The sequence below is a fragment of the Peromyscus leucopus genome, chromosome 9 (assembly GCF_004664715.2).
Source record: "Peromyscus leucopus breed LL Stock chromosome 9, UCI_PerLeu_2.1, whole genome shotgun sequence".
Taxonomy (NCBI): Eukaryota; Metazoa; Chordata; class Mammalia; order Rodentia; family Cricetidae; genus Peromyscus; species Peromyscus leucopus.
The window spans coordinates 60149062-60164504 of NC_051070.1; the positions used below are offsets into that span (position 1 = coordinate 60149062).

At 44.8% G+C, this 15443-nt stretch overlaps 2 protein-coding genes across 2 annotated transcripts; both read left to right on the plus strand.

Annotated features, from left to right (window-relative positions):
* The first annotated feature begins 868 nt into the window (after window positions 1–868).
* LOC114703372 (beta-defensin 30-like) lies at window positions 869–2829 on the plus strand. Its single transcript, XM_028884184.2, has 2 exons — window positions 869–926; window positions 2654–2829. Exons 1-2 carry the CDS (start codon window positions 869–871, stop codon window positions 2827–2829), a joined length of 234 nt encoding a protein of 77 aa, XP_028740017.1.
* A 3551-nt stretch (window positions 2830–6380) lies between these two features.
* On the plus strand, window positions 6381–7259 carry LOC114703337 (dehydrodolichyl diphosphate synthase complex subunit Nus1-like). The gene has a single exon (XM_037208276.1). The coding sequence runs from the start codon at window positions 6381–6383 to the stop codon at window positions 7257–7259; it is 879 nt and encodes a 292-aa protein (XP_037064171.1).
* The last annotated feature ends 8184 nt before the right edge of the window (window positions 7260–15443 follow it).

A 15443-nucleotide genomic window follows, 5' to 3' on the forward strand; every position in this document is an offset into this window, starting at 1 on the left:
CAAAGCTCACAAAGCTGGCGTGCAGAGTACAGATCAGTGCTCAGCTTTACTCCTTAAGGGATCTTTGGTCTTCATACAGTACCACGCAGCTTTTGTTAAACACCAAACCCTGTTGACCTTCAGCCCTCAAAGAGAATTTTTTATCACACTTCCTGTGCATAACTCACATTGCCCAGCACATACCTAAGCACATAGCCATGCTCAGTAGGAGGCCATGGCTCAGTGTTCTCTGAAATCCTGTTGGTGGTACTATGGGGTTTATCCTGCACTCTTTGGGGAGCTCTTGCTTTCTAAAAAGCTTAGAGCCAAGCTACAATCATGTCAGGCCAGTCTTCAGCTTTCACATACAGGAGTCCGTTTGTACATTGTGTTCCTGCCAGAGATGATTTACGTGAACTTGGTAAAGCTATTTATCCCAGTTACAATTCAGAGGACTTGGTTTTCAAAAGGGGAGAATTCCCACCTTGAGTTTTGAGTGTGTAAGAGTGAAAATAACCACCACCACCACCACTGCCAATGACACAAGACTTACAACTTTGGAAACACACTAGGCATTTGTGAAATGGGTGTCCTCTGAAGATAGAAAGACACACATCTAGACAGAATCCCAGCAGGGCTTTGAATGAGACAATTGACACAGTGTAAATGGGGTTGATAGCTCAGAATTGGAGGCCAGCAAGCATTTGTTAGTGATGAGATGCCGTATTCAAAGTCCAAGCTTGCATTTATTGGGCTGCTCAATGGAGCAAGCAGATGTTCTTGTTCCAGAAGGTTCACTAGCCACACAGCTCCACAGGTCTCAAGAGCTACATATACAGTGACTTGCCTCTTCCTTCCATCCCTGCTGACTCTGCTCACTGGTTTGGCCATGAGGAGCGTACCATTGGTCCTGGTGGTCTTTGTCTTGCTCTCCTATGTTCCACCAGGTAACATGGATTCCTTTCCTTATGGAATCATGGTGTGGGGTTCTATAAGACTGAGATAAAGACAGCGCTGAGAGGCCAGGAATAGAAACAGAGAGAGATATGGGCAGAGAGAAATGGTGTGGGTTGTTGTAGGGAATGAAGAGATGATGCCAAGGACATGAACAAGAGATGGCTCTCTTCAAAGAAAAAGGTGGTTCTGAGTTTGGGTCTTGAACATCAGTGGAGCTTGTTGTGGGCAAGACTGGACCAACATCAGCAGAAATGGGGCAGAGTAGAGTGCTGAGACTCTTAGAGGACAGACAGGACATGGGTGGAAGGAAGCTGTTCCTAGAGGACCTTTGGGGCTTGCCCCTCATGGTTGGCTGTCCACACACCTTTTTATTTATTTAGAAGTCAAGACAAATGCTACAGTGAGAAGAATCTAAAACCTGAGCTAGTTGTCAGAGTGTGTTAAATTACTTTGTAGCACAGTGGGATCCTGTAGGGGCATCAGAATGAGTAACCAGATTCTGTGCTCCGGACAGAAGGGAGTAATGTGAGAATATGGAGACACTGGGCAGTGGTGGCACACGCCTTTAATCCCAGCACTCGGGAGGCAGAGGCAGATATATCTCTGCAAGTTCGAGGACAGCCTGGTCTATATAGTGAGTTCCAGGACAGCTAGGACTACACAGAGAAATCCTGTCTTGAAAAACCTTAAAAAAAATATGGAGAAGTCCCCAGTTAGTGATTTTCAGGAGAAGGTGTTCAGAAAGCTCCTTCTTCTTCCTACCTCAAATCTTCATATTCAAAAGCTGCCACTTAAGGCCCAAGTGTGAAACATTTAAAAGACAGATACTGGGGAACACACTGAGATGGTTGCTGCTCCTGTGTGTGGCCGGATCTCTGGAGACTGCCCAGAGTCTCCTCTTGACTCTCTGTCCCCAGAGGGGTGCTCCGGGGCTAGTGAGCACACAACAGGCAAGTGTGCTTACCAGGAGCATCTGACCATACACTATTGCACACATTGATTCTTTCTGCAGATCAAAACCCAATCCATGGTTCTATGCTGGCAGCTAGTAGAGACAACAAAGCTTGCCATAGAGGAACAGGATGACCCAGGCTGCTCCCAGTCCCATGAACTGTGCCCTACCACCTGTCCATTATTCCTTGGCTTCCAGGGGCACTTAGGTATTAACATTGCTAGGTTGTAGGTATGGGTTTTAGGTACCTCAAGCCATTTCTTACCCATTGCCCCACAGGATACCTCTGAGTACCCTGTCATTAAGCTAGGACGGATAATGGGGCACTTAACAAAAAGTCATCCAGAAAGATATTGGACACATTGGCATGGAATTCAAGGCTTCTGAGTTCCAGACCATTGGTCTTCCTTTCTTCAGACTGAACTTTTGACAACCAAAAGCTCCCTGAGAGTCTCTGCAGACACCTGGAACTTCTTCTCTGTCTTCCATGTAGAAAATAACAGCACACGGAACCTACTGTGCTGTCCCATGCAGAGAAATGACCAGTGGGTTGTGTCATTTTGGACCATGGGAGCTAATGGCTCATAAAGGGGCCCCTGAAAGCTGGAGCCAAAGCAACTGGAAGGAGTGTGTAGCCATAGATCCGGCGGATATATTTGATTATGTAGAGTTTCTTATAAAAGTGTGTGAAGGGCCTGAAGTCTAAATTATCCATGGCACTGGAGGGGAATAATTGGCCATTAACCTTTTCCCCCTTCTTTACAGTTAGGAGTGGACTGAATATTTACATAAGACAAATTTTTGATTCATGCTGGATGTTCAAAGGCGTTTGCAAGGAAAAATGTGACATAGATAAAGAAGAAACTTATCATATTTTGTGTGGCACTCAATTCTTGTGCTGTATACACCATAAGGACAAGCCCATTCTATTTGAGAAGTAATTGTGAGTATCTGGGGTCTCCCACTGGTTCCTCTGGAAAATCTGAAAAGCTCAGTTTCACTATTAAAATGTTGGCTTTAGCCTGTCAGTGTTTCTGTAGGCTGTGTTTCTTGGTTGCCTTTCTTCAGGAAATATTTTAAATTAAATTCCTTGTCACCAGTATTTTTCTCATTACCCCACAAGGGACATTTCCTAAGGTGTTTCTATTTTTTTGTTTGTTTGTTTGTTTTTTTGTTTTTCGAGACAGGGTTTCTCTGCGTAGCTTTGCGCCTTTCCTGGAACTCACTTGGTAGCCCAGGCTGGCCTCGAACTCACAGAGATCCGCCTGGCTCTGCCTCCCGAGTGCTGGGATCAAAGGTGTGCGCCACCACCGCCGCCGCCGCCGCCGCCGCCGCCACCATCACCCGGCCCTAAGGTGTTTCTTAAGGAAAAGTCCCAGCATCCATTTTTAACCTTATATCAACAGAATTATCCAGTAGTTACTTTTTTTTTTTTGAGACAGGATTTCTCTGTGTAGCTTTGGAGCCTTTCCTGGAACTCGCTCTTTAGCCCAGGTTGGCCTCGAACTCACAGAGATCCATCTGCCTTTGCCTCCCACGTGCTGGGCTCAAAGGCGTGCGCCACCACTGCCTGGCCATACTTTTGTGGGGCTGCAGGCAGAGCCCAGATCTCACCTACGCTAAGCAAGGACTTCTACAACAGAACTGGATCAGCCCCGGCTGGTCCTTCTTCCATCTGATTTCCACTCTGAAATGCTTTTGTGAATGTATCCCATTGTGTCATGTAACTGTACTCACCCCTCTCAATGGTGTGTAGTATTACGTTGGAGAACGATTCTTGTGTAGTTAAATGACTGTGTCTATAGCTTGTGTCAAACATTGCTTTCTTCCTTTCTTATAGGTCACATTGGGTTTTAGTAGATCAACGTGTAGTTGTGGACCCAGAAATCTCACCTCTGTCTCTCAAATTGATTGGACTGATTGATGTCTTCATCCATGTTGTTACTTCTTATTCTGGATCCTAGCTAGTGTTTTCTATCCCCCACCCTGCTCTGGGGTATGTATACTAATGATACATAGTAACTGAACTAGTATTTTACCTATGACTAATAAATGTTTACAGAATGGCCAGATGTCCTTGTTTGTGACTGGGGTACAGCTGGAAGTTAGAGCACTTGCCTATGTATCCCTATTCACAATGTGTTTATTCAAGCTTTAATGTAGAAAATAGGAAAATAAAAGTCACCCGGACAATACCTAAATTGAAGTATTGAGCATGTTGCAGTTTATAATACCCATGGGGATTTCCTACTGCTTAGTGGGACTACATCATTTAAAGGTTTCTCTTGGGTGGGGATGTAGAGTGCTTTCCTAGCATGTGTGAAGCCTTGAGTTCATCCCTCCAGTTGCCAAATAATGATGAAGACATAATGATATATTCCTGTTTGTACACACTGGTAGAAGGGTGTCCAACAATTTAACCTTGTGTATCATCATGGTTGTGTTCTTAATGACCGTACATGCTACTGGGGTTGACTCCCCAGTTCTGACAGGCTGATTCTGGTACTCCCGCCTCCCCATCGACCTCACCTGGCTGTTGGAAGGGCCCCAGGCCATGCAAACAACCCCCTCCTCCCCAGTATATGTTTTTGGCAGAGGAAAATTTACATAGAATATTCTCTGTGGGAAATAACTGTTCACCTCTAGAACAAGCTTAATCTTTTTTTGTTTTCTCTAACTTGAACTATTCTGCCATTCGCTTCCTCTCTCATCTCCCTGGTAAACTGTTGCCCAGGCTTTGAGGCCATTCAGACGCTTTTGGTTTTCTGCCAAAAATTTTCCTTGGGAACTCTGACCCAGTACAAATCTTATCACACTTGCTTTTGAAACCCAGACAGATTCCATCATCTGCTTTCCTGCCTCCACCTCATCTTGACTTCTTTAGCACCTAAAACCCAATTTAAAATGCCAGTCCAAATCATTCCAGGGTTCTGGAGCCTATCATGTCTCGCGATAATCCTTCCCCATCATGGGCCTCAGCAAAGTAACTGAAGTCCTCTACCACTCAAGTCCCCATGAGTTAACTTGGGTCTCTTGCTCTACAGGCTAGGTAAACTGGAAATCAAACACCCCCTCTCTTCAGCAAATGTCCACCCTTCCTGGGGACCACAGGCAGCACTAAGCAAGGGTTCCCAACGGCTTTCAGAACCAGTCGTCTCTCACGTTAGATCACATTACACAGCTTTGGTCTCAGGGAAGGGAAAGCAGTCACATCTCTCAGTTTCTCTACTTCTACAGTCCTCAGACTGATCTCATCTGTCCCCATACCCCATGACCTCACGGGCCACGCTGCAAGGGGCTCCCTCATTTCTGTTTAAAAGCCTTCTTCAATTCAAGCAGCTCAGATGCAGACTCTTGACCAATTATAGTTTCCTACACTGGGCCATTATCGAGGCCCCTGTATACATATGGAATCATAGATTTTACCTCTACATATTTGTGTGGTAGACTCCATTTATTAAGAAAGCATGACACTCTCTCTCTAGAGAGCATTCTCTGCTTTACTGAGTGGATAAAACAAAAGTCAGGACAAGGAGAAAGTCAGATTTCTCTTTGTGCCACCGTGTGAGCAGGAATATGTTAGGTGTCTCCATGCCACCCTGGGACGCTTCACGTGCAGATGACTTGACACTGGTTGCCTGTCCTCTCCCTCACAACAGAAATCATACACTTGCCCCTTGAGCAACCAGTCGTAACCTCCAATACCACGTGGGAAAGGCGGCCACATTGGGATTGCGCTCATGACCGCTTCATCTTCAAACAGATCCGTCTTAGCTACATGCCTTGCTGCCCATCGTCAGGGCAATGCTCTGCTTTACCCCGTCTTTGCTTTTTTTGTCTGTCCGTGCTCAGGCTTTAACTGTGCTGCGGGACATTTTCTAGGGATATCCAGAGAGGGCACCAAAGACACAACCAAGAGATGGTTCTACCCAAGTTTGTCTTGACAAACCAATGAGTTTATTGGAGTTACTTATGGGGTGAGGTGTGCACAGACCCTCAGGCAAATATAATATATATATGTAAAAGAGTTAAATATATAGTCATCAAAAAGAAATCCAAATGACCAATAAAATTCTGAAAAATGCTCAGTCTTTTTATCTGCTGGGAAAACGAAGAATCAAAACTACATTCCAGGGGCTGGAGAGACAGTCCATCCACTACCTGCCTTTCTCAGGACCCTGGTTTGATTCCCAACTTCCTTAGCGTCTCACAACAGTAATTCTGTTTCTATTGGGCCCGGCTCCCTCTTCTGGTTAACACCAGCTCTTGCACCTAAGAGGTGTATATAAACTTAACTGCAAGCACAACGCACATTCACCACTCACATCTAAAAAATAAATTCTTTAAAAAAATGATTAAAAGGTCTCCAGATCCCATCTCACTCGTGTCAGGGTAGCTATCATTAAGCAGTCGCACAGCAGTGGAGGGTGGGGCCGCGGGAGCCAGGGACAGCTGTGAGCGTGGGAGGAGGCGGCACCCGGCTCTCGCGACGATGGCCGGGCTGCAGGCGCTGATGCAGCGGGTGCTGCGCGCGCTGATGTGGCGGGCACTGCAAGCCCTGCTCTGCCCGCACCACGCGCTCATCTCGGCGCTGCGCGCGCGCCCGGGCACCTGGAGCTGGATCCGGTGGCTCCCCAAGCCTCTGACGAACCGTGGCCACTCTCGTCGCAGCCCGCACCGGCACCTGCACCGGCACTCGAACTCGTACTCGCTGGGGGACCCGGCGCTGGCCATAATGCACCCCGGGCTGCGCTGGCGCGCGGATTGCCGGACCCTGCACAAGCTGCCCGTGCACCTGGGTCTGCTGATCACGGAGTTGGAGCACAGCTTCTCGGACGTGGCGAGCATCGTGGCGTGGTGCGTGGCCGTGGGGATCTCCTACGTTAGCGTCTACGACCACCAAGGTATTCTCAAGAGAAATAATTCCAGACTGATGGAGGAAATTTTAAAACGACAACAGGAACTTTGGGGCTTAGATTGTTCCAGATACTCAGCAGAGTTGGCACAGAGTAACGGCAAAGACGGTCTAGTTTTAATCTGCCGGTCGGCAGTGCAGGTGCTGTCCCCAGAAGACGGGAAAGCGGACGTTGTGAGAGCCGCCCAGGACTTCTGCCAGTTGGTGGCGCGGCAGCAACGGAGAGCCACGGATCTGAACGTGGATGTGTTTGACGGCTTGCTTCGTTCCCACGGCTTCCCTGATCCGGATTTAGTTCTGAAGTTTGGTTCTGTGGACAGCACGTTAGGCTTTCTCCCCTGGCAAATCAGACTGGCTGAGATCGTGTCCTTGCCTTCTCACCTGAACCTCTGTTACGAGGACTTCTTCTCCGCCCTTTGTCAGTATGCGGCGAGGGAACCGCGTCTGGGAAAGTAGTGGTCCCTGTTTGCGTCCCTTTTGGAACTAAGGACCCTAGGGACTCTGATGTTTACAAAGTACCTATAAATACCTTGTGCACACCTAGTTCATATTCCTCATAATTTATCAGCAGACACAAAGAATGTCTTACTCGACAGTGTGTGTGTGTGTGTGTGTGTGTGTGTGTGTGTGTGTGTGTGTGTGTGTGTGTGTTTGGGAATAAACCAGGGAGGCAGCTGGGAATGGAATAGCAGAGGATGAGCCTTCAGATTTAAAGGTCTCAGCCGGTACAACTTTCCTGATTTTGTGAAGTATAGGGAGTGATTAAAGCTGGTCGTTTGGAGTGGGATGAGGGTAATTTTTATTCAGTTTATCCTAGTGACCAAACTTTAATTTTTAAGAATAGTATATTGACTTACTAAACAGGAGTATTCTCATTTTGAGGGCAATTCAGAGGAGCGGAATCCTGTTCTCACATGTTGAAAGCTTGCTTACATTCAGAACATCTCTCCTCAGATTTCTGGCCATTTCCGTTGCGTTATTCTGGTAAACAAAGTGACTTGGGAGTACTGATTTGGTGCCTGTGTTCTGGGTTGTGAAGATCATTTGAAAAAGAAATTGCTCAGTATTGAAGCACCGAAGATAACAATTTTAAATGTTGAATTATGCAGTTAAAAACTAAATAAATAATCGTCTTAAAGATGAACAATTTCCTAAAAAGACAGTTTTGATGCCTTTGCTGGTGTGAAGAGTAGTGTGCCACATGGTACCCAAAAACATTTCCATTAGCTTTTTTAAAAAATGAACATTTGAGAGAAGCTACCAAGGCAGCTTGTCCCTCTAAGGTAGCCTGTTCCTCCTCCGAGTAGTCCCCCTCCCCAGTAAATCTCAATAACAACTTTGCATAGAGGACTGAGCAGGACAGAGGTCTGTCTGTGTCGCTGAAGTCTACAAAAATAACTTAACTTGATCATTTGTGTCAGAGAACAGCACTGGCCCTATTGGTTTAAGAATAAGTCAATTCTTAACAGGGATTTAATGTTTTTCCCATACTGCTCACATTTTGATGGAAACCATTCTTTATATGTAGTGGGCAGTTTTCAGAAAGCTCTTACCAGCACGAGTCATGTCCATTTAGTGTGGAGCCGTTTAAATATCAGGCCCCAGAAATCTGAAAAACAGCAAAGACAATGGGGTTTGGAAAGTAGGATCTAGAATAGCATCTCAGACTCTGAGGGGAAGAATGTGTTTTCACTTGGGATTGCAAACCCCATTTATGATGTAAAAAATATACTTACAATAGAAATTATTAAAATGAAGTTTGGTCCAGTGATATTACTTTACACCTAAATTTTTTTTTTTGGGGGGGGGGTACAAATTCTTTTTTAAAAGGTCTTAATTATTGCCAAAATTTTGTGTGAGGCTACAACATATGTAAACATTATTAGAAAATCCCCCTTTTCTGGTGTCCCGTGCAGCGATCCATGTTCCATTGGTTTAATTTCTCCCTAGGGAGGTTAACTTAAGAAAATTCAGTGCTTTTCATTAACATGATATACATGTTCTCAATGGACCTTTTGGAGTTGGTATGGCTTTAGTGAATTAAACTTAGCTTAACTGGAGTAAAGGAATTTAAGATTTGTTAGCTGGACGTGGTGGTGCCCACCTTTAATCCCAGCACTTAGGAGGCAGAGGCAGGTGAATCTCTGTGAGTTTGAGGCCAGCCTGGTCTACAGAGTGAGTTCCAGGATAGTCAGGGCTACACAGAGAAACCATGTCTCAAACAGACAAAAAACAAAAACCCCAAACAAACAAACAAACAAACAACAAAACAAACAAAATTGTTACAATGAAGTTAAATTGCCCATCAGAACAGAACCAAAATCCTAAGTCTGTTGTAGTCTTAGGAAGAATTGCTTCAGCAAGTAACTAGGGTCTGCATTTCAATGTAAGCATTCTAGAACCTTCTCACGTGATTGCTAATGCAATCTGGACATGAAGTGTACTGTTCATTTTGTAATTCTTGTCAGGATCATCACAAGCTGTACATCATCAAAACCCCTTGGAGCTTCCTACTCACAGACAGCATCTTGGAGTGCGTAAAGAAGTTGGAGGGTTTGATTCTGAAGCTGGACTGTGGATTGCTTCTTCAAACTGACTGGTTGTTGCTTGAAGCTAAAAAGCTGATTAAAATGTGAATAGCAAATTCTGGTACTTTGTGACTGAGTCTTGAATGCCTGTTTCTGCTGTGGATATTACTCTATATAAATAAAACACTGATGGCCAGTGACCAGGCAGGAAGTATAGGCAGGACAAAGAGAGAGGAGAATTGGGGAAACAGGAAGAAGTGGGGAGAGACACTGCAGCCACCGCCAGGACAAGCAGCATGTAAAGATGCCGGTAAGCCACCAGCCACGTGGCAAGGTATAGATTTATAGAAATGGGTTAATTTAAGATATAAGAACAGTTAACAAGAAGCCTGCCACGGCCATACAGTCTATAAGTGATATAACTGTCTGAGTGATTATTTTATATGTGGATTTTGGGACTGCGGAGATTGGTGGAACCTGGAGAGAAGCTCTCCAGCAACATGTTTCTGACAAGAAAATGCTACAATATTAATGAACAGTGCCAACTAAATGGTGCATATCTATAATTCAGTCTTTGAATGTATGCTAATTAGCTCCTCCCATCTCTGTGATGGTTCCACTCTTAGAATCAGTGAAGTTTTTGTGATTCTTGGAGTGGAGATTTTGACAACATGTAAACAATGTATACAGCAGGTTTTTATGATTAAGGAATCAAATTTATTGAATATTATTAATAAAAGTTGAAATATGTATGAATGAAAAAATCAATAAAAGAATATACTTTCTTCATGGACCATAGTGGTTATGTGAATATTATATTTATTCTAAACAGGGACCGCAGAAGGACTGTTTATTTACTTTGCTTCTTTTTTGAGACAGAGACTTTTTTTAGCTAGTATGTTCTTTTCTGGGGCATATTCTCATTTTCACCATTTGCAGTTTTTTTTTTTCTTTTTTTTTTTAAATTTTTTTTATTTTACAACACCATTCAGTTCAACATAATAGCCACAGATTCCCCTGTTCTCCCCCTCTCGCCCCCCTCCCCCTCCCCCCAGCCCACCCCCCATTCCCACCTTCTCCAGATCAAGGTCTCCCATGAGGACCTGGATCGACCTGGTAGACTCAGTCCAGGCAGGTTCATTCCCCCCCCTCCCAGGCCGAGCCAAGTGTCCCTGCATAAGTCCCAGGATTCAAACAGCCAACTCATGCAACGAGCCCAGGACCCGGCACCAACGCACAGCTGCCTCCCAAACAGGTCAAGCCAAATGACCGTCTCACCCATTCAGGGGGCCTGATCCAGTTGGGGGCCCCTCAGCCTTTGGTTCATAGATCCTGTGCTTCCATTCATTTGGTTATTTGTCCCTGTGCTTTATCCAACCTTGGCTTCAACAATTCTCGCTCATATAAACCCTCTTCTATCTCACTAATTAGACTCCCAGTGCTCCACCAGGGGCCCAGCCGTGGATGTCTGCATCCAGATTCCTCAGACCTTCCTTGGATGGGGTTTATGGCACAACTATCAAGGTGTCTGGCCATCCCATCACCAGAGTAGGTCAGTTCCTGCCGTCTCTCGACCATTGCCAGCAGTCTTTTGCAGGGGTATCTTTGTGGATCTCCGTGGGCCTCCCTAGCTCTCTGCTTCCTCTGCCACGGTTACTCCACACCATTTGCAGTCTTACATAGTTTATTCTTTATTTAAACCAAAAGGGTCGGTTTCACCTTTGCCAGAACTGTGGAATTCCACAGTGACTAACAGCTGAATTTTCACTGAATTTAGAAATAGTGACTTGGACAGTTCTTATAAGGGAGGAGATTGAACGGTGAGAAGTGTGACTGGCCTGAGCACAGGGTTCACTTGTGAACACAAGACCCAGCTGGAGACAGCTTTATACCTGCTGCTTTCGTCTAAAACCAGGACCCACCAAAGGCCGTGCCCCAACTCTGGGATCTGCCTTTAACAGAAGTGACTGTAAGACGGTCTGAAGGAAAACTCAGGGCCTATGTCAGAACTCACCCCAGATTCTAACCGATAGCTGTGAATGGATGAAAGTATTGGAAAAGGAGAATGTGAAAATTTCCTGGAGGCTTAAAAACATTTACTATAAGAATTAACAACATTTAAGAAAATTAGAGGATTTGGAGAAATAAAAATCAAGAGACCTTGATTACATTGTGATGACCATCCTTCCAAGATTTTCTTTTATTTTAAAAAAACGCATGACACTATGTCAGTGGGATGAAAATGATTCTTTTAAACAAGAAAGAGAGAAATCAAATAGCAAATGCTGGGAAGGTTGTGGAAGGAAGGAACTTCTATGCTCTGCCAGGGGGAATAAACTATTTCCATAGCAGCTGCTATGGAAATCAGGCCAGAGGTCCTGCAAGACACTAACTATGGGATGACCCTGTGATTCAGGTGTTCCACTCCCCAGGGCTGCGCCTTACGGAATCTAAGTCAGCAACACACAGAGATATTGCACGCCCTTGTCCACTTGCAGAACTAGTCACCATAGCCGTGACACAGATCAACCTAGATGCCCACCAAGAGATGAATGAATCAACACAGTCTACATCCACAATGAAACTGTGGACAACCATTAATAAAACTGAACTTCTGTATGAGATGGTGAAGTAGTGGCTGCCTCTGTGTGAGCTGGTGAAGGAGCGCGTCAGAACAAGACAAAAGAAGATGACCTTACAAAGAGAGAAGTAGAGGAAGTGCGTCTGAGAGCCATGAAGGGAGTGCGTGGGTGCGTGGGGGTTTACTGGATATGAGCAGAGAAAATAATGCAGGACACCGAGAAGCAAGCCAAACAGTGTCGGCCAGGTAGTTGTCTGGCAGAGGGAGGGGGGAGACAGAAGCCACTTCCAAAAAGTGAGCCAAAGGAAAGCCGTGTAGTTCTATCTCAATCAGCTGCAGCCCTTAAAAGCCTCAGATCCAGCCTCAGAAATTTCCGTGAGAAAACGATTCAGCTGCCAGGTGGGTCAGCAGTGGATGGAACAGCGAGGGGGTATTTTTGTGAGATAACTGTATGTTAACAACTGGGCCTGATGGAGGACCCAAGATTAGGGAACATCCACAGGCAAAGGAATCTCAATTTGGCCTGCCGTACTTCTGGGAGAAGAAGGGCCCAGGTGAGGCGGTCATGGAAAGCAAGGGGGCTGCAAGAGGGGAGAGCCTGGCTTAGTCTAGCGGTGTATGAGGAGAGAGAGTTCTGCCTGCAGTGGCCAGGAACAGATCTCATCAACTGAGAATTACCCTGCAGTTATATAGAACTGAGCCTGGGGGTCAGTGTGCGGTTAAAATTCTGGAGCAACCTGTCGGTTACTGCTGCAAAGCCTGAGAGCTCTGAGCTGGGGGGGGGGGGTACATGACGCCCCTAACTGCATCCTTCCTGCAGGGTGATTATTATGCAAGAGGTGCTCTGCCTGCACTGATCTCAGTGATGTGGCTGTTTCCCACACAGCCAGTACACTTGAGAGAAATCCCTTAACTGAAACGGTCACACCTATGGGTATCATCTGGGGAGTCTTGCCCAACCCACAGGATGAAAGGCCAAGTGTGGCCAGCAGAGGCCTCTGATACACAAAGAAAAACTGCTGCCACAAAAAACATCTCTGGTGGACGTCAACCTCTCTCCTTCAGTACAGACTAATCAACCATAGGCAAGACAGCAAGTTCAACTAACCCTCTCCCTATACATAATAGCCTAGCACAGACACACACACCTCCCAACATACAGTTTAGCCAGAGATGTTAAAGACCTACACAATGAAGCTATAAAGAACTGAAAAATAAATTTAAGGACGCATTAGAAGGAAAGAATTAGTTCAGCGGAATTAATACTGTTAGAAGGCGTTAGCAAATTGTCCTATAGATCCAGAGAGGTAATTGCTCTTTTTCACCTCCTCCTCCTCCTCTTTCTTTTTCTCCTCCTTCATCTTCTTCCTCTTTCTTTTGAGACAAGGTCTCACTGTGCAGCCTTGGCTCTCCTGGAATTTGCTATGTAGACCAGGCTGGCCTCAAACTCATAGAGATCCACCTGCTTCTGTTTCCTGAGTGCTGGGACTAAAAGCATGCTCTACCACTTCTGGCTGATACTCGGTATTCTTCCCCCCCCCCCAGACAGGGTTCCTTTGTGTACTTTTGGTGCCCCTGTCCCGGAGCTTGCTCTGTAGACCAGGCTGGCCTCGAACTCACAGAGTTCACCTGGCTCTGCCTCCTGACTGCTGGGATTAAAGGTGTGCACCACCACCGCCTGGTCTATACTCATATTCTCTAGTGGCTCAAATTCTATTATGGCTGATCCCAGGCTGCTTGCTGCCAGGAACTCAGTAGTCACCACACATAGCTCAGAGCTCTAGAGGCCTGATTGCTGCTCCATTGGGGCCCTCCGGTTGCTCTATCTGGCTTTGAGACCTTGGACTAGTCCACTCTGTCAGGAGAAACTTGTTCCAGGCTCCTTGACCAAATAGATAAAGACACCAGGTGGTAACAGAGATACAAGACCTGTGAGAGAGGCCATATCCCCAAATACCAGATAAACAGAGGAGACCCACATCTTAACCCTGCTATGAGTTAGCCCCCTCCTGAACACTGCAAACACCTCTGCTGAAAGAAGAAAGGTGATTGGAACAAAAAGGAAGGAAGAAAGAAAGAAAGAAAGAAAGAAAGAAAGAAAGAAAGAAAGAAAGAAAGAAAGAAAGAAAGAAAGAAAGAGAGAGAAAGAAAGAAAGAAGAGAAAAGGAAAGAAAGAAAGGGAGGAAGGAAGGAAGAAAACTCAACCAAAGAGCTAATTTTAGAAATTCAGAAATAAAAACAACAAGTGAAAGAATTTGTCATCCACAGAACAATACAAATCACATGGTGATGTGCTGTAATGAGAATAACCTAGAAGAATGCCCAGACAAAGAATTAAAAAACATTCCAACCCAAAGAAGATAAAAAACAAAGAGATGGGTGAAATGAAGAAAACCCAAACTGAAATGATGTTGAAAACGGAAAAACAACAAATGAACAAAAAAAACCTCAGTGGAAAGTCTCAGCAACAAAATGTCAAAAACAGAGAGGGATGGATTTAATTAAGACAAAGAAGAGGCACTGGATCACTCAGAAAAGTTCAGTGAGGAAAAAAAGTTGAATGGAGCATGGGAAACTTCTCAGACATCATGAAAAGGCCTAGCCATCGCATTATGGGCATAGGAGGAGAATATCACAGTGAAGGCATAGAAAACATCTCCAATGAAATCATAGAAGAAAATTTCTCAAATTCAGACTGAGATGCTTATCCAGGTAGAGGCCTATAGAACATCAAACAAACAAGACCAGAAAAGAAATTCTCCATGATGTATTATTGTTAAAACATTGAAAGCTGGTTTCTTACAAAGGTATTAGGTAACACTGGACTCCTTGACAGAAACCTTTAAAGCCAGAAGGGCCTATAAGAGCGTAAAAAGATCACAAGACACGTTCTCATTTATGTAATCACCATGATAGCTCATTACAGGTAGTATTCACTATAATTTAAATTTATTCTTTGACAACTTCACACTTGTATATAATGTATTTTGATCATATTCACCCCAATCCTTTCTCTTATTCCTCTACCCCTCCCGCTGAGCTCTTCTCCTTCCCAATACTTCTCATCATACTTTTGTTTCTTCTTTTCTTCCTCTTCTTCTTCTTTTAAATACCCACTGAATTTGATTAGCATTGCCCAGGCCAACCTTGAATACATGATGGAGTATATAGTTGAAAACACAATCTAGTAAAAAAAAATAATTATAGACGTGAAAATAGACTGCAAGATGTGATAAAACATGTATTTATTTCAATGTGGCCATATAAGCATGAAATTCCTTTTACTCATCATACCATTTATTCTTAGGTGGGCAAGGAACTTTGAACTACTTTGGATGTCTTTTCCTAAGAAGATGAGTTCAACTAGTCACCACAGCCTTTTCTTCTTTGCTTCTCTGTGCTTTGCTCCACAGCAGATGGTCCAATCCTCACAGTATTTGATGGCATATTCGGTGGTGTCGCACTTCATTCTGCAATGGCGGTGCTCCGAGGAGCACTCCTGACCCTCAAGGAAGCTCCTGGCTTTGAAAA

Excerpts from the sequence above, each read along its gene's own strand:
- LOC114703372 (XM_028884184.2), top strand. The coding sequence starts at position 869 with ATGAGGAGCGTACCATTGGTCCTGGTGGTCTTTGTCTTGCTCTCCTAT. Across the intron at positions 927-2,653 it reads GCTCTCCTATGTTCCACCAG|TTAGGAGTGGACTGAATATT; the intron begins GTAACATGGATT and ends CCTTCTTTACAG.
- LOC114703337 (XM_037208276.1), top strand. The coding sequence starts at position 6,381 with ATGGCCGGGCTGCAGGCGCTGATGCAGCGGGTGCTGCGCGCGCTGATG.